The 21837-nt window shown below is 39.6% G+C and overlaps 1 protein-coding gene across 2 annotated transcripts in view; it reads right to left on the bottom strand.

Moving 5' to 3' along the window:
- Window positions 1-21837, bottom strand: part of LOC124158736 (ecdysone-induced protein 78C) — a 522961-nt gene that overhangs the window by 12277 nt on the left and 488847 nt on the right. For both annotated transcript variants that reach the window (XM_046534004.1, XM_046534003.1), the window contains 3 exons: window positions 12710-12851; window positions 10140-10534; window positions 174-434 (listed from right to left, as the gene is read on the bottom strand). In XM_046534004.1, the coding sequence (XP_046389960.1) occupies window positions 174-434; window positions 10140-10534; window positions 12710-12851 (798 nt within the window). The remainder of the gene's footprint in view (window positions 1-173; window positions 435-10139; window positions 10535-12709; window positions 12852-21837) is intronic.

The raw sequence follows: 21837 nt of genomic DNA on the forward strand, positions 1-21837 counted from the left end.
GTGTGTGTGTAATAAATTTAATTAAAATTTTCTTAAACTCTGCATGTGACTTGATAATTTTTTTATCAGGATAAAAATTAAAGGTGACTCAAGATATCTTTTGCGCCCCCCCCCCCCCTCGAGTTTTTTCTGTATCCGCTACTGGCTAAGGTCGTGATTAAAAGGTTTCCCACCTTGATCCCTTGCTGTCCGCTTAGCCTCTGTGTGGCAGATGGGCTTTGTGCATGGCCCCCTGAGGTGGGCACCGTGAGGGGCCTCCGCACCAGGCCCCTCGTCCTCTCCTCCGTGTACGCGCAGTGTGATTGGTGGGCCTGGGACACGGCCGCCGCCAATAGCGACGCGGCGCTCAGGGCATCCATGGTCGCAGGGTCCAACTCCATTGCACTCAGCACTCCACCATCCATGCTGACTCCGCAACCACCGGATGATTCCACCTGAGAAAAGGTCAGTATGGACTAATAGGGTAGTTTCTTTCATCAAAGAAAACGAAACGCATTGATTGCTATTCGTTACCCACCATTAGGGTTTTCATAATAAACAAATTATTTGGTTTTAGAAACCCAGTTTAAACGAATGGCAATGGTCAATTTTATCCTCATTGGAAAAAGGCCGAATTGGCGCCCATGCGATTCCACTCCACGTAACGTCACAGGGACCTAGTTTCTACACGAGAGGATAGGAGTTTTACATCGTCTGAGATTACCAATGCATGCATGAGTCATAGAGCTCAGGGAAACATCTCTTAATAATCACTTAGTAAAATTGTCTAAGGTCGGAAAGTTTCCTTCGTTTGATAAGGTAATAATAATCCATAAATAAGCCAAGCGCTACCTGCTAGCAGCCTGCGTCGTATCAGCGCTCAAGCCTCGCCTCAAGGTCACCTCACAGCGGCAGCGGAAACCAGAAATACGTGACTCGGACTTTTCCCGTCATTCCTACTTAGCCGTCGCGTTTTCGCGTGCTTGAAAATTTTCGCTTTTCGATTAATCGCGAAAAATAGATACCGTCATTCGAAAATCTAAGAGCGTGAAATGCGTACTCCAGGAGTAATAATCTTTCGATTTAGGCAATTAAAAAAATAATAGGAAACCACCCTATTCACCGATTCTTCAATTCCCAGTCCTGATACTACTAAAAAATTCCATCCGTCACTGGAGGGCCGGAACTAGGAGTTTTGTCAGGGGGTGTAGCAAATATTAGTTTGCCTCCCCTGATCTCCCCTCTCTCCCTCCCTCTAAAATATAATATCTCCGTAAGCTATTTTCTGAGATGTACTAAGTGAAATTACACACCGCATGTTTGCCATTAAGAAGTTTTATTAGTATTAGAATTATTTCTTAATAATTTATAATGAAATATTATTGTCAGATCATTTAATGAGAAAAATTAAATAACTTTTTAAATTTTTTAAAATAAATTAATTTTTTCCAAATTTTTACGCCTCTTAAAATATGCCGCCCGAAGCACGTGAATACCCTGCCCCGTCCTAGTTCCGGGCCTGCATCGCTCCAACCAACTTAACGGATTGTAAATTCTAGTTTAGAGTGAATAATTACATTGAAAAACCTTGACAGAGAGCTAGTTTTTATCTGAACAGGAAACCAGACTAGGTAATAAAATTAATTTAAAATTTTGAAAATCTTCTTTGTGCCGAAACCTACTTGGGTATTTTTAACAGTCAGTTAATTTAGTATTAATAATTTAGTATCAACCTTGGTTTCGATATAATTCGCCAGGTGAATTAATTGGACAAAACAACGACAAAAACAGTCGGGGTGTAATCCTTCTCTGAAAGTATTGAGCGGATGATCAATATCTATCCAATTATTCAACCGACGCGACGTTTGCGAAGTGCATTGTTATCAAGTTTGGCATTACATTACACATTAAAGTTAGGATAATTTCAATGTATTATTTATGTAAAAATTCCATCACGTCCTGATGTTCCCTCACACATTCCTCATGGGTAGGTACATTCTTCTTTCGACACTCGCCAGAATATATGGTATCGCAGTGGCGGATCCAGAGAGGGGGTATCCAACTTGCACTAGATAAAATGATAATTTGGTTCAGTTGTCAAATATACTGATGAGGAGCAGTGGCGCAGCGAGGGGGAGGGGGGGGGTTTGAGGGATAAACCCCCCCCCCTCAGAGCTCAGAGAAACTTTTAAGTTTAATTCCATTTATTTAATTTGATTAACACTACATATAGTAGAGTGTTAGGATTAATAAAATATCCCTCAGAAAGCCATAAATTTCAGCATTTTGAACCATTTATCTTAAAAATTTTCACGCCTCTCGCTTATCCTGGCGGGTATACCACACCCCCAGTATTGTTTGCACCTAAAAACCCCCCGAAGACTTAATTCTTATGTTAGCTGCACTCCTGGTGATGAGAGCCCCCTTGTGCCTATCCTGGATCCGCTGCTGTGGTGTGGGGTGTGTACATTACGCACAAAACGAGAGCCAACATCCAGCACAGCCGTGGACCAGCCGTGCGAGAGTGAATTATCCAGCGTCCACCTCCAGACATCTCAACCGGGAGGATGGATGGAGCGGTCGGGAACTGTAGACGCGACCGCGGAGAGGGAAGAAGCTGAGCGGCCGGGCTCTTGTAGCTTTGAGTCGCGTGCGCCAGTGCAATCATTTGCCAACGGCGCACCGCCGCCGCGGCCAACGGACCGTGGCGAGATCAAACAATCCGATTCCGCTTAGCAATGCCGTGCGTTTGACGCGAGATATCTGTCGGGCGAGCTCCTTGACTACAGACGTCTCCTTCATCAGCACAGGGTGGGAGACAGACCGCATTCAACGCCAGTGTCGATACATCCGAGCGATTCATTGAAATCAGGCAGAACCGTTTTAAGGACTGACGAAGCGATCAGTCGGGAGATAACAAGACTACAATACTGGATTGACTATCTAAATAAAACATTAATTTTCGAGTGTGATGGAATGGAATTTTTTCCATATTGAAATAAATAATTACGATTTTACACCATTAATACACATTTATTACGCCCTGGGTTTCAATGTTACCGCACGACCTTGAAGATGATGTGGTAACATTGAAATCTAGCTCTAAATCTAAAGTTGAACCAGGCGTTTTATGGTGTTATTTTGAGATTTAAAAAATATAAAGTATTTCAATGAACTGGTATGATGCTCAATCAAGGAAATGCCCGCACAAGTTTCGATTTCATTCATTCAAATTCAAGGAATGCTTCGTGTAAACGGAAATACTACGAAAATCACAGAAGCAAATACTTCAAATTATCGACGAATTTCCAAAAAAAAATTTCGAAATTAGAAAATATGAGGTATTTCAATGAAATGGTAGGGTGCACAGTGTAGAATGCACTGCACACTCAAAGAAAGTACCGCGAAATATTTGGTTTCATTCATTCGAATTTAATGAACACTTCGAAGAGAGGGATATACTAAGAAAATCACAACAGCAAATAATTCAATTAATCGACAAATTTCCGAAAATAACTTCAATGCCGTCTCAGGTTTCGATATAATACGTCATTGTCAGGTTTAATTCATCTGATGAAAATTCAGCACATCTAAACCAAAGTCGAATCAAGGCTACCCGGGTGGGGGCTTAGGAAGCAGCTTGCCATGGACCTCCACCAATTATAGGCCTCCAAAAAGTTCGTCTATTTCCTGCACGGTGGGTGAGAGGAAGAGAATGTGCCCATAAAAGGACATTGCCTCAGGCCCTCAAATGTCAACTGAGTCCAATTTAATTCATATTTGTCCACCTTAGGAGTATTATTGATAGCTTCAATAATGTTGAAATCACACCCGATAAAGCTCGTCACTCCTTTTATGAGGTAAAAAACTCAAGTCGGAAAATAATATCTTGAATGAGAACTAGCCACGTCACTGATATTGGAATGATGTCACGGAATATTATGCAGTTTGCTGAAGTGCCAGTTGCGCACATTTTTCAATACACTCCGATGTGAAGTAGTGAATTCCGCACATCAAAGAGTCCTTGAAAATAACTTATAATCTTAGTCCATGTAATTTTACCCTTCAATTTTGTAGGGCCTCACATCACATCACCGTTATCTAATATTTTTTTTCGCTCCTATTCCTGATAAATTATTTAACCCCTAACTCTTTTATTAATTTGTATTCATTTGTTTGTTCGCCTTAGGGCGATTGAGGAATGGATGACTTTTGTAATGAAAACAGTGTAATATCGAGTTTCTGCAAACGCAGAAGTGAGATCTGAATTATCTGGCTTAAGGGAATTTCTCTCTGTGAGGAAGTGACTAGATCACGGGTGAGGAGAGCTTTTATAAAGCTTAATAATTATTATTATAATAAATAGCTGCACACATTTGGTATCGCATTGATGTTAAAAAGCACTTCAATCTATTTTTCATAAAAGCAATAGTTCTTGAATTTCTCCCCCTTAGCTTTATACTGCGGCTCCCCAATTCAAAATATATGTTTCACATTATATTCACCGTTCTATTCAATCCTGAAGCGAAAATAAACTCATGAGGTGCAGACATTCATTGCAATATTTTATCCACAGTCAAACTGGTAAATTATAAAGGCGGAATAAGCAAGTAAATTCGGAATAAAACTGCAGGTGAATAGCATAACTTTCATTAAATTACATTTTGTTTCAGTTACGTAATCTGAAACGCTAGAACTGAAAAAATATGGCGACGTGACTTCAAAGCAAGAGGCATAATTGAAAGTGGCGAACGAAGATTAAATTACACGAGAAGGACACTTTCCTCAAGACCGTCCTCACGTGCACATAAATTTCTCAAAATAATCATGGAGAGATGTGGATAAAATTTATTCGGACGGGTGGCTTGTTGGAGTAGCTCGGAGCTATTTAAAATTAGACAGCTCGCGAGATGGTGAAAGCAGGTTGACAGCTGGCTAAGTTGCGACGATTCAAAGAGAGCGAGAGAAAAAAATGAAACGAGTGAAAACCTTACGTAGACCGTGTTGCATCGAGACGATACCGTGACCAGCTACCCCAGTTACGAGGGTTACATCGACGGAAGCCCGAGTGGTCGACGAAGGACGCTGAAAAAGCTTACGAAGGTCGGCATAATCCTCTGCGGTCTCGTGCACGGACGGACACAAGCGGAGACGGGAGAATCCATAGAGGTGCTTGCAAGGCCGCGGGGTCGTTAATGGAAACGGACCTGGCCACTCACTCGTTCACTCAAGCGGCTCCTGAAAGTCTTCGCGCACCACTTCTCACCGATTGTAAATCGATTAATCGCCTTTTATCATCCATTATTTATCATAAACCCAGCCTCAATTGATAGTAAGCGATCCTGACAACGAATCTTGTACTGAAGTCTCTCTATCAGTTTTTCACACAAATTTTTATGGTAGGGTTTCCATTGAAAAAAATTTCAAAAAGAAACGAGGAATTCATTTTTAGACCAAAATTTAACCTAACATCAAAATATATGGTTTGGCTTTAGTATGTTGAGGGATGTTTGGTTAAACAGGCACAACTAGGCCATGAAAGTCCTGAAAGTCTTAGCGCACCACTTCTCGCTGATTTTAAATCGATTACTCGCCTTTTATCATTCATCATTTATCATCAACCCAGCCTCAGTCGAAATTAAGCGATCCTGACAACGAATATTGTGCTATGTTCTCCCTCAGTTTTTGACCATAATTTTTTCATGGTAGGGTTTCTATTGAAAAGAGTCAATCAATTCAAATTGAAAAGAGTCAAAAGAGAAGAATCAATTTCTTAGGCCAAAATTCAACCTATCATCAATCAATCATCCTATATATGGTTTGGATTTAGAATTTTTAGAGATTTTTGGTTAACCAGACACAACTAGCAATATAACTTCACGTCGTCTATCACGGTGGTTTAACTATTACAGTTCCCAAGCGTAAAGAACATTCCATTTCACTGAGAAAACATCATCTGCCGAACAACTTTAACTTTTCGCCATGACCATCTTTAATAATAGGACCAAATCCAGGCACATCATAAACCAAGGGGAAAGGAAATTTTGCGGGATATATTTGATCAAAATATAATAAAAGAAAGTGAGCTGCACACAAAAAAGTGAAAATGAAAGGGCTGAGTAAGTTCCTGCTAAAGCCAATGAAGAAAAAAATCATGGAAAAATCCCTGGTTTGAAAAAGATATATTTAGCAATTCTGCCGAAGATCACAGGCTTTCCCGGCGGGGGGCGTCCAACGAATCGTCCATCGAAACGTCGGCCGTAATGGAGAACCTGAGCCGATGGAAATCCCAAACAACCTTCCAATTAACAGAGATTTTCAGCGCCAAAAATACTAATTCTAAGGGCCGAAAGCTAAGAGGATATCATGAAAAATGATATTAATGTCCAAAGAAAAATTCATGATTCATATATTATATATGACATTATACAATATGATGCGATAATCCAAGAGCAAGAAAAAATTGCCGTGTTGAATTGAGGGAAAAATAATTGAGCTAGGAAAAAGGGCAAAAAGTGATTTCGTCGATAGAATCGCGCGTCGATGCTAATCGTTGAGCAAACTCGGAAATAGTTCGTGGGAAGAGCAAATTTTCGCACCTCCCGGTTTCAGAAAATTTATCTTCTGGTGCCGTTTATGCCATTTCTTGAGATGCGGTAATAGGGTTTAACTAATGACTCCTCTTTGTCACCTTGAACGTAAACGCGGTGTGAATTTCCAAGCAAACAGAGTCCGGTATCTCCCGAGTCTTTCGCGGCATCTGACCTGAGCATTGAATAACCATCATTTTGAGGGCAATTTAACGATTTAATTGAGGAAAATATAAAAAAGTATGACTATTGGATAATCACAGCCAAGTAGTCACGAACAAATTACAACGGAGAGAATTTTATGAAAATTATATGCATGTGCTAGATTCGACCAGTTGTGGATTGTCACTTTCCAATTCAAGATTGTAAAACAGAATGTTGCAGAAAACCTTTAGATGCTGGATTTCTATGAAACCAAAAACAATGGAGTCAAGTAGGAAGTGACGCGGTCGTTAACATACAACTTAATGACAATTAATTATTTTCCGCATGAAACTTTTATATCAAAGTGTTACTTAAAAACTATACTTACGTTTTTACTTCTTATTCTCTAACCTATTGACTAATTTTTTCCCTTAATGCCTCTTGCGTAAGATGCAAGTTTTGTACAAGAAAAGGTTGTTCTCATTTTCCATGAACATTGAATCCAGGTCGGAGTATGAAGAGAAATTTAGATATTTTGTATTGGTGAGCTAGTTCGAATTTCCTTGGAAAATAATTAATTGAATGTGACGCCAGGAGGAGAGTTTTTAAGCAAAATTAGCAGAGAAGTATAAAAATACATGGTGATTTGAAACCTGGAGTCATCAGGAAGGAAGCAATGAGCCCATAGTTTCATTAAGTAAAATGCTAGCCTAGACGTGCATTACACATAGCACACATTCAGTAACTGAGATTTAAATTATCCATTGCCGGGATTTTTAACCACTCTTTACATGGAATGAAATCCACGCCCTCTGCTTCCCGGGGATTTATAATTAAAATTTATCATTCATAATACCCGCTGATCAAAAACTGCATTGATGGTTCAACTTTTAAAAATATTTTCCCGTGAATATTTGACAGGATGCGAGACAATAATAATTTTTAAATTCAATTTCTAAATAGAATTTTAACTAAAATCATCACTGCTTTTTTTTACAGTTCACTGACGATATGTCGCGTCGGTTAGATCATTAAATAACTGAAACGAAGTCGGGAAAATGTTTGATTAATGCCACGCAATGATGATAAAAAATTTTTAAAATGCAATTTAATAAAGAAATGAGTCTCCTCATGTGTGTAACATTCACGCACTCAATTACCATTAATTTTGTTAGTTCCCGGTTAGATTTAATCCTCAGAGCGTAATAAGAGGAAAGAGATTTCATCATTTTTACACACGGAATTCTTAGAATAACTCACTGTTGTAAATGAAAAGGAAGTTGCTCTACTTATGTAGGATGCCATTGATACTCCTAGGTCTTTTTGAAAGTAGGACTTTTTGACCGTTTTAATAGAAAGACTAATTATACAAACTAAAAGCGTACATTCAAAGTTTACTTTTCGCATATTGATTTCAAGTTTCAAAAATACATAGTCCACCCCCACATGGACTGTTTACAAGTCTTCTGAGAATCATCAATCGACATACCGCAAGCAGCAGTATACGAAAACATCATTCGCGAAGCAAATCAAATTACAAAGGTAAACATGGAACGGAATCTTGACGAACTTTCCTTATCAAAACATAACATCCATTGCTATCTCCGTTAATTTCAATGCAAAGATTCTTTCGCGGAAACGATTTAGCTAACTAAGGTGCCATAGAGTAGCCAAGTCTACCCACGGATGGGTATCCAGACTTCTTTAAAGCGAATCGCAGCGCAAGAGAGCTTCGGTATGATCGTCATATTCAACGCACTAATGCCAATTTCGAGAGCGAGGCACTCAATGATGACGCAATAGCAACTATCTCTTTCAGTATTGATCGGAATAACGCCTGTATCCAGAATTTGCTCGTGTTGCGTTTTGCAAGCGGAGTCGGTTGCTGCTGCTGTTACAGTCGCTATAAATAGGGAAATATAAAGGAGTTCTTCAAGCAATTACTAGGGGAGCCAGAAAACTACCCATACCAACCCCTATTTCAGAGATCTTGGAATAATAGACAACCGTGCTAACTCATACAAGCAAACGGATGAGAGAAGGAGAATATCTCACTTAATTTGAAAAACGTCACTGCAATGAATTCGCAGATGTGACCCAACCAATGGGCATGCATAATTGATAATGAACCTTTCCCAGTACATTGCGATTTAAATTTTCATTCTGGCCGGATTTACTCAGTATTTATTTTATTATGGCGTCTATGGTGAATTTAAATCACTGAAAGTCCATGCATTCCATTTCTCACAGTAATTTTCAGTGCACGGTGCTTCCACAGCATATTGGCAACTCGTTCGGTGACGCAAAACCACCATTAGTCGGGAAAAAGCGTATAGTTCAGTCTCTAGCCCTTGTGGGAAAACAAATTGTCGATGGGGGTAATAAGTTAGAGAAAATTTCATTGCTAGAAATGGGCGTGGCTGAAAATTATATCTAACTCCCATGGCTTGGAACGCTCAAAATATCTTCTCTAGCCCTCCGAAATTCACTACACCTGCTAACAAAATCCATCGAAGGGCTAAAAATCTTTAACCATGCTAGTAAATAATACGAAGAACTTGTTGTCTCATAAATTATCTGAATTTTACATTAAAATTAAATTCCCTGTGATATAGCGCACACCCCGCGAGGCAATTCTTAACTTCCCGACTTTTATCATTATGCACAATTATCGTCCCTCGAATTAGAAAGATTAAATTGTGGTTAGACATCGTATTGCATAACTTATTAATAAGTATTTGCACAGTAATTAAATTTTGCTTTTTAGAGCTTTTGATATTGACAACCGCCATCTTTTAAACCTCAAGTTCTGTGTTATACGGTCCCGATCAACTACGATATTTTGGCACAAAATACAACTGCGATTAAAATTACAACGGAATCATTAAATTATACGCATTTAAACATAGTTCACGTGGGAAAATACATAAAGTTCAGACGGCCTTACGCACTTATCATCTTAAAATAATGGCGATTATCAAAGGATTTCGCTGACGTCGAAACGTGGTTTATGACAAGTGGTTAGTTACTTCCCATAAAAGGTATTGTTACTGATTGTGAGTCTAATTTCATCATTCGGGTCTTCATATATTAACTGGCTTCTTGAAGGCCAAATGATCTTATGCAATGGTCTGGATATATAAATAGATAAAGCCAGGGGCGTAGCCAGGACAATGTGCTGAGGGTCACGACTCAGAGGGTTAGTGGGGGTGAAATGTGAACATATTTATCTCCAGAAATCACATTTTATGCTATTTGGACACTTAAACTTACACAATTGATGGGCCATGGGGAAGCTGTTTTGCTAAAACATATTGGTGGAGTTAAATAAATTTGTTTTATAGGTTTATTATTCCCCCCCCCCCCCCTGTGCCCACCCCTGGCTTCGCCACTGGATAAAGCCGTGTTGGTCTCTAGTGGACTCACCTGTTGCAGCTGGTCGCCGGTGGAGGAGGGCGTGAGGGCGGTGGGCGTGGAGGGGGCGGCCACCGTGGTGGTGACGACGGGCGTCGCCGAGGACGCCGCCGACGGCGACGGCGAGCAGGACGACGTGGACGAGCAGGACGACGATGAGGAAGAGGAGGAGCTGCTGTTGGCGGGAGCGGCGGCTGCCGTGGACGAGGGCCGCTGCACCACCACGGTCGCCGCTGCCGCGGGCTGCTGGGCCTGCGTCGCCGCGGGCTGGGCCTGGGACCCCGCTTGCTGCTGTTGCAAGGGCCTCTGGGGGGTCTGCTGCACCAGCACCGTGCACGCGCCGCCGCTGCCCGTCTCCTCCGGTCCCCGGTCCCTCGAGCGCTTAGGGACCCGGCCGTATCTGACCGCTGAGGGCGATGGAAGAGGAGGAAGAGGAAAGTGCGATCAGCATGCATCGACAGCGGAATTTAACCTATCACTATCGAAATATGCGTATTAACTGGTGTTAATTTGCTAGAAAAAATAATCAAGGCATGGTGTGGTATTCATATGTATGATAATTGAATTTTTTTATCATTACAAGCAAGCACGAGTACTAAAGTTCAGGCCAGTCCGACAAAGGGAAATAGGTTAAAAATCAATTACAGGATTCCGTCAATGAAACAGAGAAACTGACGAAGCAAGTTCAGAAGAAGCGTGTATATTCATATCCTCAAGTACAATGCAAGATTTAGCGATTTATTTTCAGATGAAAAGGTAGGATAGGTAAGGAAGGGTGGAGAGAAACCCGGCGTCGGAATTAGCCTGCTCTTAACGAAAGGCGCCAAGGGGTACGTAAGGCGCCAAGGTACGTCCCATCAGACGGACGGAGTATTGCGCTTGAAATGTCCTCAACACAACATTCAATCATTCAACATTCATACATTCATTGAAAATTATCTGCCACCGCCGGGATTTGAACCCAAGCCCACAAAAACGATTTCTCTGACAAAAAAGATGAATATTTTTTATTTTTTCCGTAACTTGGGAAATCTGAGAAAACTATTCAGACGGAAGATATTAATTGATCTGGGAAAATATACATTACATCTGTAGATTGATAGTGGCCGGAAACTTTTGGCGAAGAAAAATAGAGAAAAATGAGAAACTCCAAAGTTCATGAAGGAAGTTAGACTTACAGCAAAGCGGTTTTTCATTCCCACATTCAAAGTTATCTTGCCCTGTTTTCTGCATGCTTTCTTTGTTTCGAAATTTGAAGACAGGTATCACGGCATGAGGAAATGGTGGCTCAACATAAGTAATAAACTTAGATAGAGTTACTCAACGCTTCCGTTTTCGCTATTGCTACTGAGTATTGTGTATTTGGATCTTTCCGTATAAAGAAGACTTAAATCAAAATTATATTTAGCACAATAAATATTTAGAATTAAAATTAATGAGCAATCAATCTATGCTAACATCAATACGGCCGGGGAGGCAGTTCATTAAGTTCTGATTAAATTTAACAGTATTTGAGCTTTTCACAAAAAGGGAGGGCCGCGCAAAATTGTTTTCCCAGAGTCGTCGGAGCTAAGGAAATTCAACTTAGAAAGTCACCAAACCTAGTTTTGGCGGTGCACGTGCCTCATTCCTGCATGTAAACTGAAACTTCTCCGCTAAGTGAATAATCGAGGAGCAAACAAAAGTCCTTCCTGCAGAGGCAAGATGCTATCCCAAAAGGTAACAGTTTGTTTGAGCATGGCGCAGTCACTCAGCTAGGAGGTATATTTTATAAATCGCGCCAAATTTATGGTTATTTATTATATTACACCGAAAATATCATTAAAAACGTAAATAAATTTCCTAATTTTTTTTAGAAATAGATAGTACTCTGTTTTCATTGACTAACTTCGTAACTTCAGGTGATTTTGGAATAATTGGAAAGTAATCGAGTAAAAATTCTGAATTTAATAGATTTGGCTGGGGACAATATTTCCGGAGGCATTAGATAAAAAAAATAATTATTCCCTTCAGTTTTTCACTCTTCTCACCACATGAGAATAATGTGAAATTTATTTGGACGAGAAGGCTTATGGAGCCCATATAATTAGTATGCAATCCAATTGCCATTTAGATAGACCATTGGAGTGAGAGTAAGATCTCACTAATTATTTTAAGAAATAAACGAAATACGTATTTTTTTTGATATGACGACTACTATCTCTTTACTGAAAATGCCTTTACTCATAGTGATCCTCTCAATTTTCAACTGTACTCTGGGTCTCTTATGGACCATCAGTGACCATTGCACTAGGCCAGCGTTACGAAGGCACTTTAAATATGCAAATGAAAGTATAAAATAATTTGAGCCAATTGATATTTTATTTCAAACTAGGTATAAAAAGGCATACCTCACCGCAGTCTCAAAAATATACTTTGAAACCAGAGAAAACGACATTTCGACAAAGAAACATGGAGCGGGAGGCGTTACAGTAACACCAATGGTGCAGTACACAATATATCAAAAAGTATACATTGTCGGTTTCAAGGTTTCTTGCGTTGCTCTTAGTCTATAGAGAATATAATTCAAGACTTAAACTTACAATCTCTGGACATTCCGACGGCGAGGCACTTCTTGAAACGGCAATACTGGCATCTGTTGCGATTTAATCGAATCACAAGACATTTTCCGTCTCGTAAGCACCTGTACTCTATTTGCTTCTGTATGCTCCGCCTGAAGAAACCCTGGAAACGGAAGAAAATAAAAATGAAATCATACTTGCAACATTGTTTCTAATCTTAAGTCACTTTTCAAGTCTAAAACAGCAAAACGACATTTCAGAATGATAACTCATCCTCCTGAATTTCAGGTATTGGCATTTTATTTCATTAATTTACCTGGAAAACACTCAATTGGTTACAGGGCAAAGAGTCATGAAAAATGAATAAGGGGAAAGAATTCCAAGAAAGGGATGAGAAATTGCGAGTTAATCCGTGATTTTGATGAAATTAATTAAAACTACACAGCACAAAAAAGTAGCTTACATCACATTTTTAAGCATTAACTTCCTCCAGTTTGCCTCTTTTCACAAATTAATAAAAAAGCATGGTGTCACAGCAATTAAGTAGCAATAATTATTAAAACAATATGAATTTCATGAAAATAGTGCCGCGTAGGGAAAGTTCTACGTATCAAGGATTTTTGCGAAACTATGCTTCCCGCTGTATTACACGTTGCATTTAAGGCATTATACAAATCGAGGAATGCAGTTATTAGCATTCCGAGCAAAATTAATTTGTAGGTATTGGCTCGAATCAAATTATTCTTGGCCTTATTGAGAAAAATATTCCACATAATTGAAATGTAATACAAAAATTCCAAAAAGTAGCAATGATTATTACTTCATGAATACCTTTAACATGTTTGAAAAAATTATAGGAAAATTTGAAAATATTATGAAATATTTCAATTAAACACCATCAGTGACAAGCTGAACTATATTTTTACAGTGACAATCCATTCATTTTAATATTTAACCACAGAAAATCCAGCAGTGAAATCGGTTTAACACAAGTGCTCTCGAAGTAAGGGAATTGCACGGATGACAAAACACATGCCTTGACCTGGACACGTGCCTGTAAACCTGAAGTCACGCCATGAAATTTAGCCACACCAGCATTACCAAGGCACCATCTTCCCCAGAGAATTTTAGTCGGCTTTAGAGGACAAGGGGTGCATCGCCGCTGATGATATACAGTTCCACCGGGCACAATGTTTGTGGACATAGCGCAACGGTCCCAAGGCTAAACAGACTTTGAACAAGTTACCAAGGGCGTACCCAGGATACAAACTAGGGGGGGGGGGGCAAGCTATGGTTGTTCAAGTTGTAGGTAAGATTTAAGGATGGAAAAGGCGAATGAAATCAACATTTTAAGGAAACTGTAACAGCTCTTTATTAGTTTTTAAAATTATTTGCTTAAAAAATACTATTTTCCTTAAAAACAATTGCGATTTTTGCTTCTAGGGGGGGCAGCTGCCCGCTCCTGCCCCTCGCTGGGTACGCCCATGCAAGTTACTCACTTTTGGTATACTGTAGGAAACAACTGCTCACGAGCCAGCGGTGGAAATTAACGGAGTTAACCCACAATTGAACTCGAAATGCGAATATTCGTCACGTGAAAAATCACTGTACATTAGGGCGGATCGGAAAAATCGATTTTTTTCAAATCCATTCGGCCCAGTGATAAAAAGTTGTGGGACCGATCAAAAATAAGGCCTGAAAAATTTGAGACCTCTAGGTGAACCCCTGACCCTCGCTCAAATGCAATTTAGGGGGGGAGGGTCGAAATTCGAAAAATATAGTATTTTATGGTCTTTCCCTATAGATTTTGCCGAGTTACTGCCCTTTAGGGCGAAAATTTCGTGCATTTTGACGTATCTGCCACCGTTTAGCCACAAAATGCCTAATTTGAGTCCGCGTCCGCGAAGAAAATATTCCAACGCCCACGCAGCGTCGCGGATAGAAGAGCCGCAGGCCGATCCCTTCCCCTCCACGCTCACTTCTCCCCCTCCCACGCCTCCAGTACAGCAAAATTCACCCCGCGCATGCTGCTAGGAGGTCGTTTATCTTTGATAATATAAATCGGAAGATGGTAGAAGGTAATAAAGGAAGCGTAGTGAGACGACTTGTCCCTTATTAGGCGCCTCGTCGGCGTTAAACAAATCGATGTTACCAACTTTTAGAGAAGTGATAAAATATTTTTAGATCCGAGAACGCAGGTAAGGAGCCTACGGTCTATGAAAAGTCCTCTCGAGTGGCTATAAATGTGTGCGAACTTTGGATATGCGCTTCAATTTCGGCATTGTCCGACAGATGTGACTAAATGGATTTTTGGCGAAGAACGCTCGCGTCCCCTCCCCGCACGCCTCTCTCACGCCCCAAATCCACCAAAATTCACACCAAGTGCGTCTTTCTTCGTTAGTCTAACTAATATTTAATGTTTCAGTATCGTCTGTGGAGGAACAATCGCGAAATAATTACTCAATTATCTGCTTTCCAATCTGTATTTCTTATGTCAGTGTCATTCCTCGTCTTTCGCTGTTGTCAACAAAGTTTTGGAAAATTTATTCACGAATCCCTCGTCCGTATGCATAATAAAAAGAAATATTTAACTTCAAATTTGAACGTTCATCAATAGATTTTTAAAAATCCACAGCACTAAGGTCAGCTTTAGCCGCAGGTACTGTGGTCTCTCTTTAATATGTTATCAGCGGGTAGTCCTTAAAGTCGATATTAAAATCCAGCAGTTAACAAAATCTCGGATTGTCCGACAAACGCATCCTTGCAACAACGCAAATTCGGTCCCTAGATTTCCCTCCCAATGTTTATGTCGCAAATCTAAGTCAACTTAGTGAAATTAGCAAATAGACCTCTGTAAAGGATGAAATATGATTTGATGCTTTCTCGGCGAATGATGTGGGTAAATTCTTCTTGGGATTCAACAAAATTTATCCCTGATGTTGAGCCCCGAGTCGGGGCTTGAAAGGTATTCCATTATGGAAAAGTTAACCCGATGGAAATCCCGAGAAGAGTTTACTCACACAGCAAGGGATGCTGGAATTATGCTTGTAGCAGAGGGATGATGCCTCCTTTTTGGGCGGTATTCACTTTGTACCATCGCATTCAAATCCTTTTTAATTTTGTGTATCTAATTTTCACTAGGAAAGGAATCGAGAATTGCAGATTTTATAACTTTTGCTAATCCCTCGACGGGGGAGGCAAACCCCCAAGTGGGACCCTGGTTCTTCAACTAACACCACACATTCCCCTCTAAACTTGGATTGATAAGTCCTCTTGCCTTTTTTCATCAGACAAATGTATAGTCTCTCATTCCATCAAAATGTAGCCCTTTGATGACACCCTTTGATAACTCTCTTTTCGTATTCACAATGATTAGTATCTTTTTCTGTGTACGTAAGTAATTCTGGTACACTACCTTGGATGTATCTTACAAAGTTATTATTTTTGCGTCAGCTAAAGGTGCGGGGACGATCATTGCTGTTTCTTGGTTCTTTCATATACCTCTATCACATTTGGCAGACGCATTTTCCCCGCAGAAGTTCCAGTTTGAGTTTAGTCCTGAATGTTTATTTCATGAGGAACGTAGAGATAAAAATCGGATGATTTCTCTTCAGTTTTATTTTCTTCGGATGAATTGATGAAGAAAATTTTTGATACTATTTTCCCATACAAGAATTGACGATGTCGACTCAACGCTCTCCGACGATACCCTTTTTTTCCCACAGTTGTCGAGTTTCTTTAGGACTTTATCCAGCAGCCATCATCTTTAGTTTCGTCCGCTGGTATCTCAATATACTTCTTCATTAGGGGGAACCTTATGCTCCTTCTTGCACTTACACGCAAATATATCGCATAATTTAAAATGTTCCTTCATAAGTCCTTGAGCTTTGTACTTCTACAAAAACCCTACTTTTGGCCTATTCGCATTTTCCGTAAGTTTTAGTACTTCCTGTGGTATCGCTAAATCCATTTAGTCACATCTGTCGGACAATGCCGAAATTGAAGCGCATATCCAAAGTTCGCACACATTTATAGCCACTCGAGAGGACTTTTCATAGACCGTAGGCTCCTTACCTGCGTTCTCGGATCTAAAAATATTTTATCACTTCTCTAAAAGTTGGTAACATCGATTTGTTTAACGCCGACGAGGCGCCTAATAAGGGACAAGTCGTCTCACTACGCTTCCTTTATTACCTTCTACCATCTTCCGATTTATATTATCAAAGATAAACGACCTCCTAGCAGCATGCGCGGGGTGAATTTTGCTGTACTGGAGGCGTGGGAGGGGGAGAAGTGAGCGTGGAGGGGAAGGGATCGGCCTGCGGCTCTTCTATCCGCGACGCTGCGTGGGCGTTGGAATATTTTCTTCGCGGACGCGGACTCAAATTAGGCATTTTGTGGCTAAACGGTGGCAGATACGTCAAAATGCACGAAATTTTCGCCCTAAAGGGCAGTAACTCGGCAAAATCTATAGGGAAAGACCATAAAATACTATATTTTTCGAATTTCGACCCTCCCCCCCTAAATTGCATTTGAGCGAGGGTCAGGGGTTCACCTAGAGGTCTCAAATTTTTCAGGCCTTATTTTTGATCGGTCCCACAACTTTTTATCACTGGGCCGAATGGATTTGAAAAAAATCGATTTTTCCGATCCGCCCTACTGTACATATCAAAGCTAACCATTTTATGCCCTATTTACATGTTAACCTTAATCGGTGGCGTAATTTCAATTTAGAACTTAATGTGGAAAAATGTTTTACTTTCGAGAGGGTCTGAATTATCCTCGGGAAAAGGGAGTTCAAGAGGTTCTAACAGTATTTTTTCAAAAAGGGTGAAATTGTTGCATTTAAAAGATTTTCAAAGTTTTTTTTACGCCGATAGAAAAATTGCTATAATTTTAATCAACCTACCTACACCTTAAAATACTCAATGTTAATCACTTTATAAATATTGCAAGGGTGCTAAATGATTTGATAATATTTCGGCACTCTAAAAACCCCTTCGATAAAAAATTTCGGGGTGGCGACTGCCGTCCCTAACCAACCTCGATTTACATTTATGTTCTTGATGAGCTAAAGGGACCTTTAGTGAAAAAAATTTAAATGGCAAGGAACGCTATTTGGCTTAAGTTCTTTATTCTTTCAAAGCACATGTCCACATCCGGTCTCCCGCATACCAGCTTGGACTTGAGAAACATCCCCAAAAATCCCTGCGGTTGTTGTCGACTCCTCTCTTTCCCTTCAATCACTCCCCTACCCCTAGCCCACATTCAGATGGACAATAACGATCGCATTCTCCACTGTTGACACGTTGCTTAGCAGCGTGCGATGCAGCGGAAAACCGCGCGCGGCGTGAAAGAAACGCGACTCGCCCCACCAATCGCCTGGATTAAAAGGAACTGAAAAAAGGAAGTGGAATAGCAAATTAGACGGTGGTGGGGAAGAGTTAATTCCGGCGAACAACCAATTAATTACCCAAACAAACGAGGCTACTAAGTGACAGCAGAGGAGAAGGAAGCGGTCGGATAATTTAATTATGGCCGCCGGCGTACACAGGGATATTTCCCCGCATCTTCTGTTTTTTTAATTTATTATTTCGGTGCCTCCTCCGCGCACATCTGGGTCGTGATTACACGGACGTTTTCGTTACAGACTGCACGAACGGCGTAATTGAATTCCACAGCCGCGAGGATTCTCTTGCAATTCGCTGGTTATGTATTACACGGAGAGGGGGACGCCCGGAAATTCGCGCAGCCGCCATATTCCCACGCCTCTCGATTAGCCTGACTCCGGGCTTAGGGACTCGAAAAACACTTTTTGCGAAGGAAAAAAACGGAAATTAATCGCGGCGCGTGTGAAATTATGGAACTTTTTACTTTTATCGTATTCCACAGGAAAATCCTCGTTAAGAGGATACGAATCTACCGCGGCGTTTACACGAAGTAGGTACAGCACGAATAATTTGAATGCTTCGCGATAAAGAGAATTTATTACTATTCAAACACAGATGAGGCATAGGGCTGTTTTTTCACAACAGTGAGCACGGCTATAAATTAGTTTGCAACTTAAACCTTCCCTAGAGCGAAATTTTCTATAGTCAACATATCTATCTAGCGTTTAACGTCAAGGGTAGGCTATAAAATAAAAATTAAACCTTTCCTTTACCTATTTTTCGACATTCTGCATTTAAATAGAAAATGGGAGCTGTTTGAAAAGCTTCAATGAGCACTCACTGAAATGAATGCTTATGGTATCGTTTAGAATTCGGCAGAAAAACTTCCAGTTCAATGGGATTATGAAAATAAATCTTAGAAAAAAAAAACTAGAATCAACTCTCATAATTAAAATATACATCAATACCTGGAAATAAAATGCATAATATGGCCACCATATGAAATACGAGTAGCTAATTAAGAGAGTAAAATTGTATTTAAGTTAGTACAAATACGAATATATTTCGGACATTTATTCTCACTCATTATACCGTGCCACTTTGTGATGCATGATTACAGCCTAGGCGATCATTTAATTGAAAACCGCTTCGTCAAAATCAGACACTTTAAAAACTGGCCCTTTCTGAAGTAAAACTGGCATCTTCATCATGATGGGAGCACAAAATTTGTAAGATAATTGTGTCCCTGAAATAATCTATATCGCTTCATGTGTCATCAACATCCTAACTCCAGGGGTAATGCCCAATCGGTCATCATAAAATTGATTAATCATTTATTTGTCTTCATGATTAACAATTGAGGAGAGCGAATCCGTAAGAAAATGAAGGGATACGAAAAAATAGGCCAAGAATAATTTCCATTTCCCAAAAAGGCAAAATTATAACTATGAAAAAAAGGGTCATCAGCCTTCTCCCCCAAAGTTGTCTTAAAGAAAAAAATGAAATTTATAATTAAGCGTTTTGAATCTCTGTAAACCTTAAATTAAAATATTTTTTACCATAAATTTTGTGAATGTTTTATGCGGACGTCGAAGGAAATGCTTTTCGTTGGTGTATTTCCAAAAAAGTATACAAATGAAGGAAATTTCCAGTGATACACATAGGCTGTAGGATCATTTGAATGTTAAGCATTAATGAGACTGATGACCCAAAAATTCGTTCCAAGTTAAAATTACGATTAGAATTTATAATACGAGAGTAAAAATTAAACTCAAAAAGTTTTTCAAGTAATTTAAACGCAGAATGGTGGAAAATCTAGGAGAGGGGGCACAAAGGTAATTGAAAGGACGCTATTTAGGCTGAGAGTACGAGAGAGGCGATGAAATTAATTACTCACCCTCCAAACATCTCCAGGATTGATAGTACATAACCGTCCAGCAATATACATGAAATGACTCTAAAATTAATCTCAAAGAGACTATCATACGCTTAGAAATTACATAAGTTTGTAGTAAGTTTGACCCGAATAAAAACATTTCGCTTTGGGGGTTATTGGTACCATAACCAACCAATTAAATGTCGCGGTAAGTGATGTGATAGCAAACAATGCAACGTCGCATTACATATTAAATATTATATAACCTACACAAGAACTAGATACTTCAATTATAGCTGAATTCAGTGGCGTAACTAATAATTTGCTTTGGGGGGGAATGAGGGCGCCTGACGGGGGTCCGGGAAAATAAAAAAAATGCCATTCCTAGAAATACATTTTACATAATTTTGACACTTAAAATTTTACCTATAAACAGATGCAGTTAATATATATCAAAACTAGACAATGGTTTTAAACATGTTTTTGTTTCTCTGAGGCTTTGGGGGTGATCTATCCCTTAAAACGCCCATAGCTACGCCACTGGCTGAATTCATAGTTTCACGTCATGCTTAGCGTTGGCACTACAGTGCACGAGGTGAGATCCAAACAAATGGCTATTATTGTGTGCTAAGACACTTGCGATAGCACACAGGTTTCCAAGGTCTCTCTGAAATACACATTAACCCATTATAACCCAGAGCTGATTCTGAGAGAAATTAAAAAGCAATATTTTTCATTTTAAGAACTATAAAATTTTACACTCAATGATAATTATCGTGGCGGTCAAATACTTCGCCATAAAAATTTACACCTCAAAATAATAGATATTTTACATATCTGCTGAATAGAGCTGAAATTAAAAAAAAAATTTGATGTTGCTTAGATGCAACATTGGGTTATAAAGGATTAATTTACGTAAGCCGAGGAGCTCAATAGATAGCTTAACGCACTCGGACGAGAATTAGGAAAATATGAATCGGAATTCCAGTCCACGTAATAAGTTATTTCATCGCGAAATTTGAAAACTCGTAGAATTCACTCTAGATTTGCAAAGTACATGCGTCATAGAGTTTGCTTTGTAAACAAACTAGCTTTCTTAAAATTTTCTGCCTCATCTCTGGTCAGATTTATGACGGTGACTAATGAAAATACGAAACATGGAAACTAGACAAGTTCTAACTGCTGTTTTTTTCAAGAAAGATACACACGAGATTCTAGAGAAATATTATCCCATATTCCAAGAGCCTGTAAATACACGGAGAAAGCGCAAAAAAGGGTATGAGCCGTAATCCCAATTTTATAGTGGCAGAGTCAGAATATAGTAGAAGAACTTCACCAAAAAACAGAGACAGGCCAATAAAAACTTTATGGATTATCATTTTATGAGCACCTATTGAAAACAAATATACTCAAAAATTTTCATACGGGTTTGCGTGGGTCATTTTATTTTAATGATCATTGAAAAACCTCATCCAACTTGTAAGGGGTGAGGATGAAATTCATAATGCATGTAAGCATAATTTTTACAAATACCATTAGTGGAAAACCACTCATATGGTCGTACTTAAAAAAAATGGGAAATGGAATAAAAATTAGTTCCTTTTCCGAAGCTTTATCGGCATAGCTTAAACTGTCTACTCTTTACAGTGTAAAAGTTTCAGGATTGAAGAAACGTCTTTCCTAAGAACTTACATTTCAGGTTAATCACGTTCCAACGTTACATCCCTTTTCTCTTAACCTGGAACGATTCCATGCCGTGTAATTCCTCAAATCGTCAGTGAAGGAAGAGAACGGATTAATTATGAATTCATACTGCGCTGGTCGAGTGGGGATAGACTCACTTCCACATTACTTTTGCAGCTCGAGAACGCCCACTTAGCCTG

This window comes from Ischnura elegans, chromosome 5 (assembly GCF_921293095.1).
Source record: "Ischnura elegans chromosome 5, ioIscEleg1.1, whole genome shotgun sequence".
NCBI classification, from domain to species: domain Eukaryota; kingdom Metazoa; phylum Arthropoda; class Insecta; order Odonata; family Coenagrionidae; genus Ischnura; species Ischnura elegans.